The 18,954-nt window shown below is 48.7% G+C and overlaps 1 protein-coding gene across 3 annotated transcripts; it reads left to right on the top strand.

Moving 5' to 3' along the window:
- The first annotated feature begins 2,772 nt into the window (after positions 1-2,772).
- Positions 2,773-18,863, top strand: SCYL3 (SCY1 like pseudokinase 3). Of its 3 annotated transcripts, none has more exons than XM_040566152.1 (14): positions 2,773-2,961; positions 5,404-5,694; positions 6,062-6,247; positions 6,884-6,997; positions 7,903-7,959; positions 8,758-8,860; positions 9,465-9,576; positions 10,238-10,315; positions 12,029-12,168; positions 12,906-13,093; positions 13,581-13,752; positions 15,588-15,731; positions 16,397-17,124; positions 18,420-18,863. In XM_040566152.1, the coding sequence occupies exons 2-14, from the start codon at positions 5,530-5,532 to the stop codon at positions 18,480-18,482; spliced, it is 2,250 nt and encodes a 749-aa protein (XP_040422086.1). In that variant the 5' UTR covers positions 2,773-2,961; positions 5,404-5,529; the 3' UTR covers positions 18,483-18,863. The 3 variants fall into 3 exon arrangements, with proteins under 3 accessions (XP_040422086.1, XP_040422083.1, XP_040422085.1); XM_040566149.1 differs by lacking the exon at positions 2,773-2,961 and adding an exon at positions 3,198-3,368; XM_040566151.1 differs by lacking the exon at positions 2,773-2,961 and adding an exon at positions 3,518-4,825.
- Positions 18,864-18,954: the final 91 nt, after the last annotated feature.

Genomic DNA, 18,954 nt, shown 5'->3' on the forward strand with positions numbered 1-18,954 from the left:
TGTATCTTCTGGAATAAGCCAGACAAGCTCTGTTTAGATACAACAGATTTCAAGCCCCTCTGGCAGGTTCTATAATGGAATTCCTGTAATGCACTGCTGGTGAAACTAAGCTCTTCACTCTTCATGGGAAAAAGCAGCATGCTCAGAATAGCCCCAACCTTTGTTTCTTTCATGACTGTCCTCAAAAAAAATTAAAATAACAATGAAGCTGACTTATTAGTGCAGCTTCTTTTGCAGCCAACAGCCCTTAAAGTTGGCGTGACCTGCTCATTTTTTCTTTTTGAGATTCAGGAGAGAGCACTGAGGCAACCAGAGGCACTGAAGCTGCCTGCCTGCACAGGCTGGGGAGGACAGCGCTGCTTTGCACATAGCTCACAGCTAGATGCTGACGTTTTCACCCAGTCAGTCTAGAAATGTGCTTGAATGAGAACACAGACTTTTCTCGAGTTGGTATGTATCCTGTTGCTTTGGGCTGTTTTTTGGGGTCTCCATCCCCCAGAAAGAACACCCCGCTTCTGTCTATTAAGCAGTTGAGTACTTTAGAAATACTCTTAGTAGCAGAAGGGTGCTGTAACATAGCTGCAACTAATGTGACTATGCAGCAGGAGGACATCCTTGGAAAAGGTATCAGCTGTGGTTCAGGCAGATGCAGGGAATGCCACCCACCCCAGCCCCATTTCTTCCCTCTGCCTTTTCCAAAGGCTTTGTGGCCTGGAAGAGGAAGAGCTGTGGAGTATTTCTGCAGTGCAGATATCAACTGAAGCAGAGTCTGCTGGACAACGCTCCCCGACTGTTCTTTAACATCTTAGTTGCTCTCTTCCATAGATGTGTTTTCCTTTGTCCTTTTTTCCTTTCCTTTGTCCTTTTCTACAGTAAGTAGCTCTCTGTCTCTCCACTGTGCTGATCTTTTCTCACCAAAATTAGTTAAGTAACTAGTTACAAACCTAATCAGGTACTTGCTGACAGCTCTGTGATCCTTCTAGTTTCTTGTCTGCTCTTGAGAGTCCTGAATTACTCTGGAGGAGCCTACGCGGGCTGCTCTTATGAAAGGCAAATTGCAAATTTTGAAGGGCAGAAACCCAGCTCTGGTGTTTGCGTAGTACCTAGCACTGTAGGACCCTGGTGAGGGTGAGCTCCTCCACAGCACTTCAGTTTGAATGAAACAATGGGAACATATGGGAACAGCAGATAAAGGGAAGAAATGCTTCTCCAGAGGATCACAGGCAGTCGAGCAAAGTAAATACGCTCTAAATGATAGAGCAGTCAGCATGCTTTTTCCTGAGAGCCTCCTGAGTCACCTCACTGCCTGAAGCCTGCAGCCAGAGTGTGAGTGGAAGTCATTGCTTATTAAGTATATTTTGTCTTTACCTGCAGTTGCTCAGGTCTTCTACCTTTCCCCCATCACATGTGCATGCACAGGGGATATCTAAATCTGTGCATAGGTCCTTGTGTGGCTTCTCTGGGGTGAGGAGTGTCCAACCCTTTTGCGCTTGAGGCCAGGGTCTTTTAGCATAAGTATTTGGGACAAAGACTTCTGATCCGTCCAAATAGGGAGGCTGCATTTCTGAGCTTCATTTTAATTTCTGTTCCTGTCTGCTTTATTGTCACCCCATGGTGTGTCACATACTGTGCCTCACATACTACTACACAGGGTAAGGACCTATTGTACTCTCCTGCACCCTCCTCCTTCCTCCGTCTGCTTTATTTAAAAAGACCCAGTTCTTCCAGCTACCCCTAAAGCCATCTGCCCTAGAGGGGACACTGAGCACTCTGCCCCACTGCTAGACCTCCCCATGCACCGCATTGCAAGGCCGCTTTCCTCTCTGCTTACCGAACAGCTCAACCAGAGTCTGGGTGTACATCTGAGGGGATCCCTTTTTCTGTCCAGATGTCAAAGGGGCCCTGGCATTAATGAGTTACCGGCCAGCAGACCAGTATCTCTAGGAGTACTGTCCATGTTCTGGGCAGTTTCTGGCTCTGCCAGAAAGGGGTTGGGGGGAGCTCATTGCTAAAGAATAGGCTCTACAAAGTTCATGGCAGCTTTGACAGCACAAAATCTAATGCATGCTAAATTGGTGGAGTTCAGTTATAAAGAAAGCCAAGGAGTTAGCACAGCTTAGACCACCTTTGTTAAGCACCCTGCAATAGCCATTAAATCTTTGTCTAGACAAGGCCACAGGTATGGGGTGTGCTGCTGGGCCCTGCTCGCTCAAAACATTAGGTTCAAAATGACTGAGCAAACCACATCCTAATGCCCTGGCGCTGCATGAAACTGGAATAACATTGGCAATATGAAAATAGTGTGTGAAAAGCTCAGACCTCCCACTGCACTATAGTAATTTCTTTCAACGTTTATTCGGCTGTCCAAAATACTCACATGAAATCTCTCCCTGGAGTCACTTTATTCTGCAGCATAGAGAGCAATTAGTTTTAATGGCATTAAATAGATCTCCTTATGATGCACGAGTTACACCACCAAAGCAAGGGTGGGGGGGAGAGCTGTCAGAGAGAGACCACCTGCCTCGCCTCCGCAGCTCTCACCCTGTCACCCACCCGCTATTTGGGCTGTTCCAGGAGCTGTTGCTGGGCTCCCCAGGGTGCTGGTGTGGGGCTGAGCATGGCGACCCTGCAAGGGGAGCTGGAAGGAAATTAGCTCACGGGCTGCAGCTGGGGCCATGCACTAGGATGGAGACACCTATTCCCCGAGCACCTGGGGCCTGTAAATCACATGCACGGCTCGTTGCTGCACAGCAGGGCGTCCGTCCTGGCTGGGAGGCACGGGGCAGAAGAAAGCCAGGGGAGGATGGGCCTGGAGCCCTCGGGGCTGATCACAGTGCACCTTGCGCGGAGTTTGTGGTGCGTTGGCTGCCCGTCAACCCTCAACCCTGCCGTTTTCTGGCTTCCCCAGATTAACGCGAGCTGAACCAAGCCAAAAGCCCCAGTGGTGGCTGTGGCGTACCGGTGAGTGCCTCTCCTAAAGGGACGTTCAGTGTGAGGGACTGCTGCGTCCTGCAGGCAGAACCACCCGAGGTGTGGGACTTGGTGGGCACACGGCTGGGTTGGAACCCCCAGTGGTGGCAGAAGGGCTGGGATGGAGCACGGGGACGGGACGAGCCTCCCGTGCAGACGGGAGGGACGGGCTCGCACCGAAGGAGCCGAGGCCGCCCAGCAGCCGGGCGCGGAGACGGCCCCGCCCGCAACCAAAATGGCGGCCGCGCCCTCGCTGAAGATGGCGGCCGCTCCTCCTCCTCCTCCTCCTCCCGCTGCCCGCCCCCGTGCTGCCGGAAGCGGGCTCGGCGGCGGCGCCGTGAGGGCGGCAGCGGGCGGCGAGGCGCGGCGGCACCTCCCGGCCCGGCCGCTGCCTGCAGGTGCGGGGGGACGGGGAGGGCCCGGGGCTCGGAGCCCGGGGCGGGATGGAGGCGGCGCGGGGGTCCCGGGGGAGCTGCGGAGGGGGCGCGGGGTGCGGTGGGGGTGAGCTGGGGAGGCCGGGCTGCCCCGCAGGGCTCGGTTGCGGGGGGCGATGCTCGCCCCGAGCCCGTGGTGGTTGGGGTGGGGGCAGCCGGGCTGCGAGCAAACCCTGCCGTGGTAACGCTTCCGAGCCCGAGTTTGTGAGCGGGGAGCGCGTGTGTGAGTGCGGGGTGAAGGCGAGGCACGGGGTCACCCCCTGTTTTGGGCTGTCCTGGACGAACCCGAGCGGTGAAGGAGGCGGAGGTGGCACAGAGCTGTGTGAACGCGCTGTGCCCAGCAGCGGCAGGTCTCGCACCGTACAGGTGAGCGGCACTAGGCCTCGGGCAGCCACAGCAAAGCTCTGCCTGGAGAGGAGGCCTCTGAGCTGAGAGCACATCCCACCAATTTCAGGGCACTGCGAACCCTTCCAGTGCCAGGGAGCTCACAGGACAGCCCTTTTAGACACATCTGTAAATGCTGCGCCGTGTTTCCTTTTCACCTGCTGGCTCGGAGGCTGCAGTTCAGAGTTGTGTTGTGGCTTTCCCAAAGGTTACGCGAAAGGAACAGCAGTGACAAGGGGCACGTCCATCCCTGACACTAGTGGGGGCAGAACAATAGGGAGCTGTGTGTTCTGTAGATAACTCAGTGTTAGATTTTAGGTGGATCAGAACACACAAGCTCAATTTACAAATAAAATTCAGGCTGTAGCAGCCATTTTACGCCCACCTGGTACAATCTGGAGGGTTAAGTTCTGTTCCATCAGTTAAAGCTGTAATGCTTTCCGTATCTAACGCGTTCATACGGCTCGTTCCTCCCAGCGAGAAGCACGCCTGAAGCTGCAGCTGCCTGCTTGTTACAGGACGTTAGCTGTCAGACAAAGATGGTTAAATGATGTATGAGCAGGGACTTGTGTAAAATCAGTCTCCCGCCTAGAGAGCACTCTCTTGTCGCTGTGGGAGGAAGTAACACCCTCGGTCTAGCAAGAAAGTCCTGCTCTATTGCTTGTTAGCGCTCTTTTTGACTAGTGCCTTGTAGAGTTGGTGTATTTTATATTTAATGAAACAATAGATCCTGACATGTTTAAATATAGGACACTTTTTTTTTTTGGTTGTGGGAATTATTAAGATAACCAATTCTTGACCAAAACAGTGAAAATAAACTGGGAAACCATAACAGAAAAACTTTTCGAAATACACCCAGCCCTGCTAAGGTTGGAGCTCCTGGGAAGGCTGAACATGAGGCTGGGGCAGAAGCTCTGCTGGAACAGCTCTGACAGCGAGCTGACAGACTCCCACGTTGTTGTCCTCCTGGAGCCCCGGGTCATGGCTGGAAACAACCACCACAAAGCGATTCCGTAGTTGCAAAAAATATGCTCGGGGTGAGCGATGTTTTTCCCACTTCTCCTGAAATCGGGTTTTGCGCTCATTATCGAAGATCGTTTGCCAGCTTGTGTGCGCAGAGCGGTTGTCAGGATCTCAGCTGTAGCCTTTGATCACCAGCCTGGTTGCGGAGCACGTGCTCTGTCAGTGTTTTCTAAAAGAGCCTCTGCAATCAGCGTGTTTGTTTTACCAGCTCTGCATGCAAGGAAGCAGCACAGAAATCTGTCGGCCTCTTCCTCACAGAGGCAGTGGGACGGAGGAAGGGCTGGTGGGCAGACGGAGCATTGCAGATGGAAGGAAGGTAGTCAGGGGAAAGCTTGCTGCAGGTTAGGGCCTGGCAGGAGAGCTCTGGGGGCTGAGCCCCGTCCTGTTTGGGTTGTGTTTCTGCAGCCACTGTGTCACTGCGTTGCTGCCTGCAGCAGGGTGTAGTACCGCTTCCACGGGTAGAGCGCTTCCTGCCTGTTGATCTGAACCTGCTTGTGGACACTTTGATGATGGGGATTGTATTTTTGTCCTTAACTCGAAGGAGGGGATGCTGATGAGATGAGGTTCTTCATGGCTGTCTCATGTTTTGCAGAAAATGCTCTGAAAGTGAACTGGATAGTGCCTACCAGAGCTCAGTCCGCCTGAAAAAACCTACCTTCACCCACGGGCCTGTTTGTCATCAAGAGGGAAACTCTCCAACAGCCTAACGCTGCGAGTGATGGGCTCGGAGAACAGCGCTTTAAAGAGCTACGCACTGGAAGAGCCGCCGTTCACGCTGCCAACTGGACACACGATTTATCCAGCTGTGCTACAAGATGGCAAACTGGCTTCCGTCTTCGTGTACAAGCAGGAGAACGAAGATACAGTTCATAAAGCTGCCAAGGTACTGGAGCAAGCGTGCTGGCACAGACTTGAGGGAGTCGTTCCTCCATGCTCTGGGAGGGGTGGGATCGGTCACTGAGGGTCAGAACCTTGTGGGTAAGGGAAGGAGAAGCGCTCAGATCTGCCCCTGGCTGAGCTTTCTAAGTCAGAGTCTTTCTAAGCCAGACCCTACTTAAAGTACCACGTTTATTCTTTTGTGTAAGACTTTGTTTCTAGATGTATTATAAAATATCCTGCAATGAGCGTGCTGGGGGCTTGGTGAGGAGCAGTGCGGGGCTGTCTCAACACAAGCAGAAAATGTGGCTAAAGCTGTATGGCCGATATCTGCAGCTTGGATGAGGTCTAACGGGTGTCTTTGTTTCTGGAAGCACCTGAAAACCTTGCGCCACCCTTGCCTTCTGCGCTTCCTTTCTTGTACTGTGGAAGCCAACGGGATCCACCTGGTTACCGAACGCGTGAAGCCTTTGGAGATGGTCCTGGAGACGCTCTCCTCTGCAGAAATCTGTGCAGGGATCTACGACGTGTTGCTGGCGCTCATTTTCCTCCATGACAGGGTAAGTACCAGCAGCAGCAGCAGCTGTCAGGCTTTGGTGGGAGCCAGGTGGCATGTGCCAGGGGAATGTCATCGCTGGGCTTGCCTTGCTCATTCCTGGTCCCTCACAAATAGACAGACCCACACCACATGATTTTTTTAGGCTGAAACTGCTGAAGTCGTTGCCTGTTTTTTAGAAAGAAGGGTAATTGAAAATGGTGTGGTTCTAGGAAATAAAGCTCATGAGTTGAGACCTGCCTGTAGTGCTTCATAGTTAATGAATTGGATTGCTCATTTTTTGCATTTACTTAGATCTGTTGCCACAGGTCAGCAATTGGTGTCGTTGCTCCTCCTGGACAAACATTGCGTGTTTGTCCAGGGCTGAATCTCAATTCCAGCTCCGAGTGTAGCTTTCGAGCTTTGTGTTCACAGTTGGAGGTTTTCTCTGGACTTACAATTGCATTGCAGGGGCTGTGACAAGTAGAGTTTTGTCTGCTCTGAAACCCCAGACGTTCTATATGATATCTGCTGGTCACCTACAAAATCCCGAAGGGTTTGTAGAATCGTGTGCTTTTTGGCAGCTTTTCCTCAGTTCCTCGCGGCTCCTAATTAGCACTGATTAAGATTTTATGTCTCCTGTTATCTTTTTATGTTTCAGGGAAACCTAACGCATAACAATGTTTGTTTATCATCTGTGTTTGTAAGCGAGGATGGGCACTGGAAACTGGGAGGAATGGAAACAGTCTGCAACTTCAACGAAGCCACGCCAGAGGTAAGAGCCCAGCAAGGTGCAACCCTCCAGTGCCAGGGAGAGGGCTCCCGGCCTGCTGACGCTGGCCTCCTAGTGATGAGAAGGCTCACTTCCAGCTCTCACCTGAGCATTTGCTCTAGGGACGCTTACTATAAACAACAGCATCTACAGAAACTGAAACTAATTCCCCATTAGGCAGAAAGCAGCCACTTTTCTAAGGGAGGCAGCTGGCTGGAGGGTAGATTAAGACTGGAGAGAGGGAGAAATCTTTGCTCCTCTGGACTGATTAAAAACCAAAAACCAAAACTTTAGTGTGTAGCAGGAAGATCCTAAGTCGAAATAAATCAATACAAAAATAATTTAAACAACCCTAGCTTTTGCTGCTGGCATCTTCATTGCTTGTTGCTGGTCTTGGCAGAAAAAGCAGTTCGATTTCTGCTGCGTGCTGTGCAGAGTCATTGCTGCAGCCTGGCTCTGTACGGCAAGACTAGATTGCCTTTTCTCCCAGAGGGTCCACAAATCCTTCACAAACCGTGTTGAGCATCCTGGGCATGTATCACCTTTCAGAAGGGATTGTGCGTGGTGGTGCACAACAGTGCAGAGTGCAGCAGTAAAATCCACCTGGCAAAGGACATTAAATCCTTTCCCTGCCCAGATGGATCATGCAGGGATGACAGGACTAAGACCTAATGGGACGAGGTGGCTGTGATGCCCTGGAGTTGCTTTCTGCCAGCTTGGTGCTTCACACCTGCTGCTTCGTGCTTCCCTCTGCCAGAGCGAAGTGTGGTCTGCCCTGGGTGACAGCTGAAGGGCAGAGGATGGCCTCTGGCCACGGGTTCAGTCCTGGCCCGCAGTGGGGGCTCGCTCCTGCTGCGTGGCCCAGCCGAGCCATGGAGGTAACTCACGTCTCCCTTTTCCCCTTGCAGTTCCTCTGTCACGTCAAGTCGGTCCGAGACCAGTCGTGCATCCCATGCGAGGAGATGGTAGGTACCGCGACTTCCCGGCGGAGCTTGGAGTTGGTGTCACATGGTAGCGCCGTGTTCAGAAAATCGTTTTCATTCACACATTCTGTTTCCTTGCGTCTGAATGGGAGGAAGTGGCTATTGGATAATATCTGGGGTTTATTCTGTTCCTTTTTTCCTTCCCCTTCCCTCCTGTCCTTGTTCTGGGTATGGTGTTGGGTACAGAGAACTGAAATTGTGAATGAGGAGTGATGAAATAGCAAGCTCTTGTAATATTTTTTTCAGTCAGTTTGTGTTGCAGCTTTAATGCTTTTAAATTGCTAATGCTTTGCGAAAATAAGAGTAGTTGCTGGGATTGCCGAGTTCACTGTGGTCTCACAATTGTGAAGCTCTCACACAGCTTCTTTTTCCACTTGAAGTCATCTTATATCTATTAAACATCCTACAAGTTGCTTATCCTAAAGGAGCTCTCTCTGATTAACACCTGTTTCCATAGAAATGCTGAAAGTTGTTGACTTGTAATTGCCGTGTGTATTCATGGGGGAATTGTTGCATCGTGATGTGGTTGCTCCTTTGGGTTGTAAATTCCCTGATGTGTGCTTTTTGTTGTTGTTTGTTTTTTGTGTTTTTTTTTTTCACTCTTTTTTTTTTTATTATTTTGTCATAATGCTCTACTTGTAGGGTACTTAGTGGAGCTTTGTTGATATAAAAAGAACTGGAGAGTATATATGGGGGAGGGCATAGAGATCTGTGGCAACTACCAAGTATTTCATAAACTCCTGCTTTGCTCATCTTGGTTTTTGTTTTTTTTTTTTTCAGTCTGCAGATTTCAAAATTCTGCCCAGCAGCTACGGGCATGCAAGGGACGCCTACGCTTTTGGAACAATGGTTGAAAGTCTCCTGACGGTCCTAAATGATCAGGGTGAGAACGACACATTTGTTTGCTACGTACAGACCTGTGTGGCTTTTTCCTTGCACGTGTCACCAAAGACATTTGCTTGTTGGAGCTGATATGCACCACAGGTTTAGTGTCCATCACAGTTCTTCCTGTTCACTAGGTTAAAATCCAGACCTCAGCATCTCCTGTTTTCCCATCTCGCTACATTTGAATGTGGTCACATGTGGCTGGAGCACATGCAAAAGCCCCTGCAACATGAGCACTCCCAAGTCTGCTCTGCAGCAGAGATTTGCATGGTTCTGCCCCAGAAGCCACTGGATCAAGGGTTAGGGACGCAGACGCGCAGCCCGTGGATGTTGTGTGCCACAGCTGAGTGGGGGCTGCTGCCTACTAGCAGAGAAAGAGCGGAAAGCTTCTAAGGGGACAGTAACACTCCTTGATGCCCTGATAGCCACACAACTTAGGGAGAGGTGGAAATGCGTTTTCTCTTCCTTTGGGAGCAAATATGAGCAGTTTTGCTATCAAATAAAGCTTCTAAAAGTAAGTTTTCAGGAGGGTCGGAGGAATCCTGAACATAGTTTGCCCAGTGGTGAGAGAGAAATCTAATTGTAGGTGCTCTGGCTTTCAGTTTCAGCAGATATTCTCTCCAGCTTTCAGCAAACCTTGCACTGTACACTGCTGAATCCAGATCCAAAGTGTCGTCCGCCACTGTCCAGCCTGTTGTCTCACGAGTTCTTCAGGTAAGGAAAGAAATACCTCGCCTCTCTTGGTACGTCTTGATAGTGTTTATTGCTGTGTTGCAAGTGTACAACACCTGCATTTTGTGACGGTGTTACTTATCTGATGGGAAGCGTAGATTGGATTGCTGCCTCTTACAGGGCTCTTTGACAGAGACTCCTTAAATTACGAAGGCATTATCAGCCTTCCAGATGAGGCACTGAGTCAGCACCGGTGATGGAAGTGTGTCCCCTTGCCACATGCAGCCAGTTGGATTGCCCCAAGCTCAGGGGAGGTAGTGGGAAGATAAAATCATTAGAGGTACAACCTGAGCAAAGCACGCTCTGAGATAATCCACGCAGCTGTCTGCTGTCACCTAAGTGCTGTCTGGGTGGTGGCGTTAGCGTGAGGTGGCACTTCCTTCTGCTTCTTGCCCTGGGAGGGTGCTCAGAGGCAGCCGGTGCCCTGTGAATTTGCTGACTTCAAAGCGTGGCGCTGTGCAGGTGCAACTGTTGGGTAACTGGTCAGACTGCCACGCCGACATTCTTGGTCCACCAGCTTTTGAGTTGTATTCCCCTTTCTGCTTCTGTCTGCTAAAAGGACAGGGATCTGCAAGCTCTTAGTGGTGAGTGGTTTAAGCATCAGTGAGGATCGTGCCTGACAGCCTACTTTTTTTGTTCTTAGGAATGATTTTCTGGAAGTTGTGAACTTTCTGAAGACCTTAACAGTAAAATCTGAGGAGGAAAAAACTGAATTTTTCAAGTAAGTGAAGGAACTGTAACCTGGAAGTTTCTTATCTGAGAAATGCTTCTGTCAGATTAGGGTGTCAGGGGGAACCGGGAAGGCTAGTGGCCAGAGAGGTACTTCCTTGAGTGCCGGATTTTGATTGCTTTGGCAGAATATTGTTTGCTCTGTAATATGATTTGTGTTTTCTTCCACCCCCTTTAGCAGCACTATCCGTAGTGCTGCGCTGTGGCTAAGCAGGAATCATTTGAGAAGCACGTTCATCTGCTGTAGTATTGTGGTAGGGGAGGCGGCATGGTATAACAATTTTTTCTGCACAATCTGGAGATCAGCTTGTCCTCTGTCTCCTCACTGGAGCTGTCCCAGGGTCCTGCTGCGTTACACAAAGGCTATCTGCTTACCCAGTTTCAGAGTATAAAATATCAGAGAACTTCTTTCAATGTGGTAGAAGAAAAGAATTTTTCCCTCACACCATTCTTGGAAGTAGCTTTATTTTGGATGTGACTTTGTAAAAAAGTGAAATCTAGCACCAGATGCCTTGAGGCTGAAAATTGCTTTCAGTTAGGCAGATCTTGTAAACTGCTAATGAGAGTTTTCAAGACATGTTGGGGGAATTAATCTTTGGTCCCAGCCTTGTCTGGGTAAAGCTGTTGTCTGTAATGGATGTCTAAGCTGCAGAAGTGCAGCATCTGCAGAAAAAACCCTATTGTCACGGTCCCCAAGAGTTCTTCTCTAGAAGTTTTCATGTAGTCATGGCATTATCTAGGCCTGAAAAGGGGAGAAGTTGAGTTTTTCTTTCTTCTTCTATTTTGCATCGTTCTATACTTCTACTTATAATACCAGTTTGATTTTACTAGTTTGAGACTAAGTGAGAAAAGAAGAGAAAGATCTTAGCAGGAGCATGCAGAACCGTTGCCACCATCTCTGTAGCAGCAGTGTTTGCTGAAGGAGGGAACAAATACTTTGTTAAAAGATACGGCAGTATTGCCCCCTAACAGGTGTAGGTGCTTTCACAGCAGGGGGAATATTGTTCTTGGTCTCTCCAAACCTAGAGAAAAACAGCTACTGATATTTTAAATTGAAAATTCTACAAGGAAGAGCAGTTGCACAATATCACTCATGTGACTTAAGTAAACCCAAACCATGCTCTGCTGGCCACCTCTAGGATGCAGTAGATGGATATGGTTTCCAAGTGGGGTTCCCTTTTTGCAAGGGAAACTTCCCTTATGTGGTAGGCAAGATTGCCTGTACTCAAGCAGTAGAAAAATTATTGTGATGCACTGAGTTGCGGGGTGAGAGAACAACTCTCTTCTGCAGTTTTAACGCTGTAGTGCCTCACGTGAGCTGCCAGCACTGAGATTTGGGCGCTGTGACACAGCAGAGGGGACAGCTGCTCAGTGTGGAGAAGCCTTCATGTGCCAGCTGCATTTGCAGCTGTGTTCCTGGATGCGTTTTTGACAGGCTATGTGATCTGGGCATGGAGTTTTACAGGATGTGTCTCTGGATTTTTCCTTACTTGCTCATGGTTTATCTTATTGCCTGAAAGCCTCATTCAGGAGCAGAGCCGTGTCCTCCTAGGTTAGTGTATGCACACGGTGAGACGCTGTGATGGGACTTTGTCTCTAAGGAGACATGGCAGACCCAAAAAAGAAGGGTAGACGATACTAAGAGAAACAGTTGTAAATGCATGGGAGGCTGCCTTGATACTAATTGCTCTCTCCTGGAACACAGATTCCTGCTGGACAGGGTGGCTGGCTTGTCAGAGGAGCTGATAGCATCACGACTGGTGCCTCTTCTGCTCAACCAGCTTGTGTTTGCAGAACCTGTAGCTGTCAAGAGTTTTCTTCCTCATCTGCTGGGTCCAAAGAAAGGTGACCTTTAAATATTTTCTTCAGAAATATCACCAACAAGTTTGGAATGAATTCAGAGTGGTCACTCCATTGAATCAAGGAAATAGCACTGTTTGTTTAAGCAGAACAAATACTGTAAAGTAAAGAACTGGAGAGGAGAAGAGAGTTATGTGGGCTTCCCCGTTTCAAGTACTTTCTGTTGCTCTGCTGATGGTGGGAGAGACTTAGAAATTGCCTGGGCTCTTTCCTGTGTTTAAATCTCACACCACGTGCCCACCCCAGGCTCTCTCAGTGTCTCACTGAACATCCCTCTTCTCCCTTTCCCCCTACCCCTCTTTGCCCTTTTTATTTCTGTCACTGCAGTCGTTCTCCTTTAAGGGTGCTCAGGCCCTTCTGCCCTCTCTAAGGGGGAGCGTTCAGGATGCCTTGCTGGATCCCCAGCTGCCTCTGTCCCTGCTGCTTGCTTCCCCTCTCTTAGAGTTTTTCCTAGATAACTACGGGTCTGTGAGCCAAGCAGTGCATCTCGTGACTGTCTGACATGACGTATTTGGAGCCGTTGCTGTAAGGCAATGGATAATGGCATGGCTGCCTCTCCTCCCTCCCATCTCCTCTGACATCCTTGGCAGCTGACAGAGTCAGACCTGGCAGTGGGGTGACACTGTAGGTCTCAGCTGTGACCGTCTCTCACTGAATAGCTTTTGGGAAGCTGCCTCTGGTTTGCAAAGCAGCCTTTTCCCATCTCCACCTCTCTTCCCCAGAGCAAACTGGAGAAAGCCAGACCAGCTGCCTCCTGTCGCCAGCCTTGTTCCAGACTCACGTGATTCCTGTGCTGCTGAAGCTATTTGAGGTTCACGAGGAGCACGTTCGAATGGTGTTGCTGTCTCACATTCATGCCTATGCAGAACTATTCTCTCGGGAAGAGTTGAAAAACATCATATTGCCACAGGTTAAAGACAGGAAAATAATACATGGCGTATATCCAAGAATATGGTTTTTTTACTGTTAGGGTTGACTCTTAGCTCACAACTAAGCACTCAGTGCTGGCAAAATACAGTTTTCAACCTCCTTTTTATGCAAGCCCTGGCCCTTACACCCCACCCTGATCTGGAATACCATCTTTGTTAAACCTGGTGCCCTCTGTCACATACCCCTTGTGCTGCTACCTGTCGGTCTTGACCGGCAGCCTCACAACAAGAGACTGCATTCCTGTTTCACACTGTTCCACAACTGTCAAGAGTTGAGACTAAGCTCACCAAGGATTAGGATGGGCTACCCTCTTTAGCTTGTAACACAAAGTGGAAGGCTGATTTTCTGGTATGGAGTAATGTCTAGAATCTACTAAGAGCTGTGGGAGATTTTAGCAATGAGATGTGCTGCAAATGTAATGTATAGAGAAAAAAGTGAAAAAGCAGAATCTTCTGTTCTTGGTGTAGGTATTGCTGGGCCTTCGAGATACTAGTGACTCTATCGTGGCAATAACACTGCACAGCTTAGCAGTTCTCGTCTCCCTCCTTGGACCTGAAGTAGTTGTAGGTGGTGAAAGAACGAAGATTTTCAAAAGCTCTGCACCAAGTTTCATGAAAACTGCTGATCTCTCCCCAGAAGGTAAATGATACGGTCTTGAGTGCTCTCATGATTCTTGCACATTGTGTCCAAGCAGCTTAGGCAGAATTTTTTTATTGATTACTCTTTCATTTGAAGAAAAGTTAATTTGCAGCTAAACTTTAATTCTAAATTAGGTGCTGAATGTTTGCAGATGCAGAATTGGTAACATAAAACGTTATCTGAAAGTAGTTTAAATACAGGAAATACATGGAAAAAAATCTTCGTTTAAGAAGCTCTGTGTGCAAAAGAGATTATATTAAGTTGTGTTTATCTTTGGTAGAAGAACTACACTGCCATTCTGTAGGACTTATGTACTTACAGCCAGGTAGTTATTTAATATTCCCTCATGTCCTTCATGTTTTCTAAAAACAGTAAATCTCATCCTCTTCCCCCCAATTTCTATTTGTAGATTGGAAAAGGAATACGAACTTCCCTATTTTCTCAGCTCTCTGGAGGCTTTTCAGCTAATCCAAATGAAGAAAGTAGTCCCTACGCCTGCTAGATAACGTGGAGCCAAGTGTACTAAGGGAAAGCTTTTCTGGATATAGGAATGCTTGTAACTGGAGGGAAGGATCAGCAATTGCTTGACTTTAGACACAAAGTATAGATACCAAGCGAAATGCATGATAGTGATCAATCTAAGCATGTTTTTGTCCTGATTATGTGTGTACTGACAACTACCACCCTTCATTAAAATCTGTGGATGGTTCATTGCATTAGTTTTCTTTATTTTAGTAGAATGTAGTAAATGAAAACCTTCAGCTTGCATGTTAAGAACTGCTTTATCTTTCAGAGTATTTTTAAAATTAAACCTGATTTAACTACTGATGGAGGAGGGAAAAGCAAAACAAAACAAAAAAATAACTCTGTCCTCAACAGGGAGTGAAAACCTACAAAAAGCAGCACTAGATGCTGAATACATGAGGCTTAATGAGATGTTTGCTCAAGCCCCTAAAAGGCTGCACCCTCTGTCGAGGGGTCGTGTTGTGTGTACCAGGCGCAGTGCCGCAGGCCCCGTGTCCCTGGCTGTGCTGGTGACCCCTCGCCTGGGCAGACACAGCTGGCTGGGACCGCAGGCTGTCACGGGGAGGCAGAGGCAGCAGCAGCAGCAGCAGCAGCAGCCCAAGCCACATCGTTTCAACCCTGACTGGGCTGCAGGGGTGGGAGCAGGGACGCAGCTGAGCCAGTGCTGGTGAATCACTGCTGTCGGTGACAATATGCTGCAGCTCCCCAAAATGAGCTGGAAGAAGACGCTTGCCAAGCTGTCATGCCCAGGGGAACAAACCTGCCTTGTGCAGCTTCCAAGTGCGCTTCAGAGTACCTAGGGTATGATACAAGGGAGGCCATCATACAGCCTTTGGGGTAGAGGGTAAGCTGCTTTGCTCGTGTCCAAGCATAAATCAGAGTTTGTGTGGTGGCAGGGCTTTGCCTATGCTTCAGCTTGTTGTGACTGTCACTGCTGTGCTTTTGTAAGAAAGGCAGATCATGAGATCCGCGTTGCCATGTGTCCAAATGGATCCAGCCAGGTGGCAGACAGCATTTTCAAGCATCTGTGCAGATCATAATGTTTGTTCACTGTGTGTTTCTTGAAACAACATACCAGCAAACACTGACCGCTTACAGTTGCCTAAAGTTTGTTCTGGCAAGAGCTGCAGGCTGTAGGAACAGAGGAGTATTATATACAGATCAGGGGTGCAGCTGTTGCATTGCAATGCCAGTCTTCATTTGGCGTTGCTTGTCTCTAGTAAATAAGATTCTAATACTGCAGGTAGTTTCAACCAAGGCAGAACACATCTTACAGACTTGGTGGCCTTTCTTTTCTTCTGTCCCTGCAGACTCACCCAGTCATGTCGGAAGCAATCGGAGAAATCAAACCACTCGGCCCTTGAAGAACAATTCTAGCTTGCTCCCCATCTCTGGAAATGCACCTGTCAAGAACCATTCTGTGCAACAAGACAATCCACTGGCTTTAAAGACAGGTAAAACTTTGTCCTAGCTCTTCCTGCTTAGAAATCAAGTGCCCTACAAATGAGGGGTTGCTTGAAAAATGTTCATTTTCCCCACGTGCTGATCTGAAAGAGATTCAGTGAACCATGGGAGGTGAAGAAATTCAGTGAAGAAACGCAAGCATGACCACCGATTCCTAGGGAATAGTATTTGGGAGTCTTTGTGTGTTTACTTATCAACACCTTGCTAGCTGGCCAGCCTTGAATGTCTGTTTCTTTACCGTGAATTCCCTGCTGTGCTTTTTCACCCCTCCACAGCTTGGCAGATACCCTGCTGCAGACTGTTGCCTCTGTGATCATTTGTAGGTCAGCTCATTCTGTGACCTCAGAAGCTGGCTCAGTTTACTTTCACGACCTTTTTTCAGGCTTCTAATGGCCTTTTCTCAATCACCTAATGCCTCTCAGCTGTCGGCTTTTATTGCCCCAGTGCTTTGAGATTGATACCCCTCCTTTGCAAGCAGGAAGATGGCTGTGCTTTCTAATTTGAGAAGAGCTTAGTTCTGAAACATCTTTCCAATCACCACCACTTTCTGAGCTGGCAGCTGGCTTATCTCCATGCCAGGTGCTACTGGTGATGTCAGCTTGGTCTCCACCTTTGCTCTTCTGAAATGAGTATGCAACACCTTTATCTTCCACAGGTGAGCAAGGCACTCAGCTGCCCTTGAATGGGGCTCCTGGAGGCATTAATGTGCTAGGGAGCAGCAGGAGCTCTTTGACTACCTCCGAAAAGCCAGCAGAGGAGTGGCCGGACTGGAGTGAGCCAGAGGAGACGGACACTGAGAAAACTGTGAACATCCAAATTCAGCCCCGAGAGCTGCAGGGCAGGGCAGGACCTTATTTTGCTGAACGTGATGTGGATGAGAAGCCTTGGGATGACTTTGAGCCCAGCAGCCCTCATACTGAACTGTCCTCAGGGAACTGCCTCACTGTGACGCGAGCTGATGCAGCTGAAATGCAGAGGCCTCCACCAGGTACCCATCAGCTGAGCAAAGAATTCGAAAGCCTCAAAGTGAGCCCCCCCATGAAGTCCTGCCCTGGGAATAGCTGGAATAGCAACCACCAGGAGCAACTGGGAAAAACTGTACTGCCAAAAACGACCTTTCAGGAAAGGTTGAAGTCTTCACTGGAGCCTGGCCTAGGAGAAGAATTCACAATTAAAGTGAAGAGGAAACCAGTGCAGGACCCTGAGCTGGACTGGTTTGCTGACATGACACCAGACATTAAACCTTCTTCAGCGGTCTTGATTTTACCTGAAGCGAGGACAGAAGCAGTTGTTCCCAGTCACTCTGGTGCAGTATCCAGCAGAGAAGGTGCCTCCCAGAATGTGCTGTTTTCCTCCAAATTTGCAGCAGCTGACATTATTGAGGTAAGAGGCTATAGGCAGTGGGGTTAAATGAATGCATGTTTGAGAGGATCCTAGAGCACATACACAGTACAACATACTGTTGTAACAGCAGCAGGCTCCGTAATCAGAGGGCGGATGGCCTGAGAAGTGCCATGGCTGTACAGTTGAGTTTTTACCTGTGAATGCAAGATGCTGAGCTCCGAATGATGCATCTTATCGGGCACCAGGTCATTCCATGAGCTACTACTACAGCAGCAATGTTGAATTCTACCTCCTGTTTTTAGTTTGTGCTGCTGTATCCTGCATGCTAGGACCCTAAAGTACTTTAGGGAGAGTCTTGTTGGTCAGACAGGAGGCGAAACAAGGCTGGATAGCGTCTGCTGAACAGACATGCCCCTAAGCCCAAAGAGAAAAGGGCTTTCAATCACAGAGGATGCTCAGGCTGTTGTTGCTCCTGACTCTTCTAGCAAAACCTACTGGGAGTGTAAGTAAAGGACCAGGAAACAAGAACCTCTGGATTACACAATGAAGCTTTTTGGATGCCTTGTTCTCAGGAAGGAATAGCTGAGACACTTTTCCATTTCATAGAACCATGAGGGTTATAAGTAACTCCATCTGCCACCCATCTCTGAGACTCCAGAGACTGCTTCTGTTTGCTGGGGGGAGGGGGAGCACTCCCACCTGAACATCTAAGTCCATTAGGGACCAGGTGTTGATTGCAAGTTGTTTTACTAATTCAGCCTCAGGAGAACTATCACAGGGGTAGAAGGTAGCATGGGGAGAGGAGCCTTGAATCTAAACTAAGGTTGTTTACAACATTTGAATATGGCACACTTGATTTTTAAATGCACTGGTGTGATATCAACCTCATTTTTCTGCTTAGTGTAGTGCAGTCAGTGCTGTTGGAGTAGCAGAAGAGCTGTCAGGGGGCTGGTGAGACCAAGGAGTGTTAGGCAGGACGGCAGCAGTTTCCTAAGGGGAGGGGAAGGAAGTCTTCTATATTAGTGCTTACTTTTGTAATGGAAAATGGATGTGATAGAAACAATTCTTGCTTTAATTTGGGGAAGGAATGGTAAGAAACTCCCTGATAGCTTGCTCTTTGTCTTTGGTTTTGGGTTTTATGAGGGGCTTTCTATTATTACAGCTTTCTGTGTAAGCCCAGGTGCTCGAGGAGGCTGCCTTTCTCTTTTGAGGCATTCTGGATGTCTTGCTCTGCCCCCACAAGCCACACAGGGTACTGCCTGACTCTTGTGGCTGCGTTAAGTACGGCAGTACTGTACATGCACCTTAATGCTGGTAATTTTACGTGATTCTAGGCTGAAGCTGCAGGCTGGGGTGAAGAAGAAGAGTTGAACTGGGAAGATGATTCTAACTGGTAATGGGACTGAAAGAGACAAAGGCAATTTATGGTGTGTTGGATTCTGTAAGAGAAGTCGCTGCTTCCACACTCTAATGGATAAGTACCTCAGCGCTGCTTTTGGGAGAAGGCAGGCACTTGCTGCAGCAGCCAGCAGGATCCCAGGGGGCCTGACCCCTTGCACTGGATGCTCCTTTCCAGTCTGTGCCAAAAACTGCAGGGGTGAGGCCTGCACTCAAGCAATATGCCCAGCTGTGGTGCGTGCCACTGCTACTGGAAAGAGGGACAGCACGACAGGTGTGTTGGTGCTGGTGGACTACTGGAGGCCGAGTGATGTAAGTGATTGTTCCAGACCTCATCCCTGCTCTGAAAAACTGATGACAATAAACAAAAGTTACCCTGAGTTACTTGGTTAATGTGCCTTTTTTTTTTTTCCCAGAAAGGAAGCCCTTAGAACTGGCTTCTAACATTTTAGCTGTAAGATGATTTTAAGA

The sequence above is a fragment of the Cygnus olor genome, chromosome 8, assembly GCF_009769625.2.
Source record: "Cygnus olor isolate bCygOlo1 chromosome 8, bCygOlo1.pri.v2, whole genome shotgun sequence".
In the NCBI taxonomy this organism is placed as follows: Eukaryota; Metazoa; Chordata; class Aves; order Anseriformes; family Anatidae; genus Cygnus; species Cygnus olor.

Excerpts from the sequence above, each read along its gene's own strand:
- SCYL3 (XM_040566152.1), top strand. The coding sequence starts at position 5,530 with ATGGGCTCGGAGAACAGCGCTTTAAAGAGCTACGCACTGGAAGAGCCG. Across the intron at positions 6,248-6,883 it reads TCATTTTCCTCCATGACAGG|GGAAACCTAACGCATAACAA; the intron begins GTAAGTACCAGC and ends TTTATGTTTCAG. Across the intron at positions 7,960-8,757 it reads GCATCCCATGCGAGGAGATG|TCTGCAGATTTCAAAATTCT; the intron begins GTAGGTACCGCG and ends TTTTTTTTTCAG.